At 61.8% G+C, this 931-nt stretch overlaps 1 protein-coding gene across 1 annotated transcript in view; it reads left to right on the top strand.

The window, feature by feature from the left end:
* Nucleotides 1-931, top strand: part of GOLGA7B (golgin A7 family, member B) — a gene marked incomplete at both ends in the record, with an annotated part of 4,164 nt that overhangs the window by 240 nt on the left and 2,993 nt on the right. The window contains 3 exons of the mRNA XM_010294030.1: nucleotides 284-436; nucleotides 673-774; nucleotides 890-926. Of these exons, the coding sequence (XP_010292332.1) occupies nucleotides 284-436; nucleotides 673-774; nucleotides 890-926 (292 nt within the window). The remainder of the gene's footprint in view (nucleotides 1-283; nucleotides 437-672; nucleotides 775-889; nucleotides 927-931) is intronic.

Raw genomic sequence — 931 nt, 5'->3', positions numbered from 1 at the left:
GGCCCGGGCCCAGCCAATGCTGCTGGGTGCAAGCAATCGCAGCCATCTTGCCCAGTCTGCAAGGGCTTGGGTGCTCCTGGGGACCAGGAGGCCCTGGTGAAGGGCTGCAGGCTCAGCAGGTCTTGGCATGGGCAGGAGGTGGGCAGGGGACAGGGAGCTGAGGCATCAGCTGGGCCGGGAGAAGAGGGTTAAGTGCTCCCCAAGTCCTCCTGGGGCTGAGGACAGGGCAGTGCTGGAGGTCAGCCTCTGGCCAGATTCTTCTTCACCCCAGTTTCTGCTCTAGATCGAGCGGCAGCTCTTTGAGGAAACCGTGAAAACCCTTAACAGCTTCTACGCTGAGGCGGAGAAGATTGGGGGCAGCTCGTACCTGGAGGGGTGCCTGGCCTGCGCCACTGCCTATTTCATCTTCCTCTGCATGGAGACGCACTACGAGAAGGTGCTGAGGTCCAGGGGAGGGCTCAGGGATGGGCACAGCCGCAGGGTGGGCTATTTTATCTTCCTCTGCATGGAGACGCACTACGAGAAGGTGCTGAGGTCCAGGGGAGGGCTCAGGGATGGGCACAGCCGCAGGGTGGGTGCTGGACACAGAGATGGCACAGGGAGCATCGGGGCTGGAGGCCAGAGCAGGCAGCAGTCCTGTCAGGCCCTGAGTGTCCCTCCATGTGCCGGCAGGTCCTGAAGAAGATCTCCAAGTACATCCAGGAGCAGAATGAGAAGGTCTATGCACCACGGGGGTTGCTGCTCACAGACCCCCTGGAGCGTGGCATGAGGGTTGTATCCTCTGGGCAGCGGGGTGCTGGGGGGATGACAAGGGTGAGGGGTTGGGGGGACAGTGGGTGGTGGGCAATTGGGCTAGCCCATCTCACCAATGATCCTTAGCAGGGCCCAGATTGAGATCTCCATCTATGAGGACCGGTGCAGCAGTGGCAGC

This window comes from Phaethon lepturus, unplaced genomic scaffold (assembly GCF_000687285.1).
Source record: "Phaethon lepturus isolate BGI_N335 unplaced genomic scaffold, ASM68728v1 scaffold20429, whole genome shotgun sequence".
Taxonomy (NCBI): domain Eukaryota; kingdom Metazoa; phylum Chordata; class Aves; order Phaethontiformes; family Phaethontidae; genus Phaethon; species Phaethon lepturus.
This window is presented reverse-complemented; position numbering and strand designations above follow the sequence as displayed.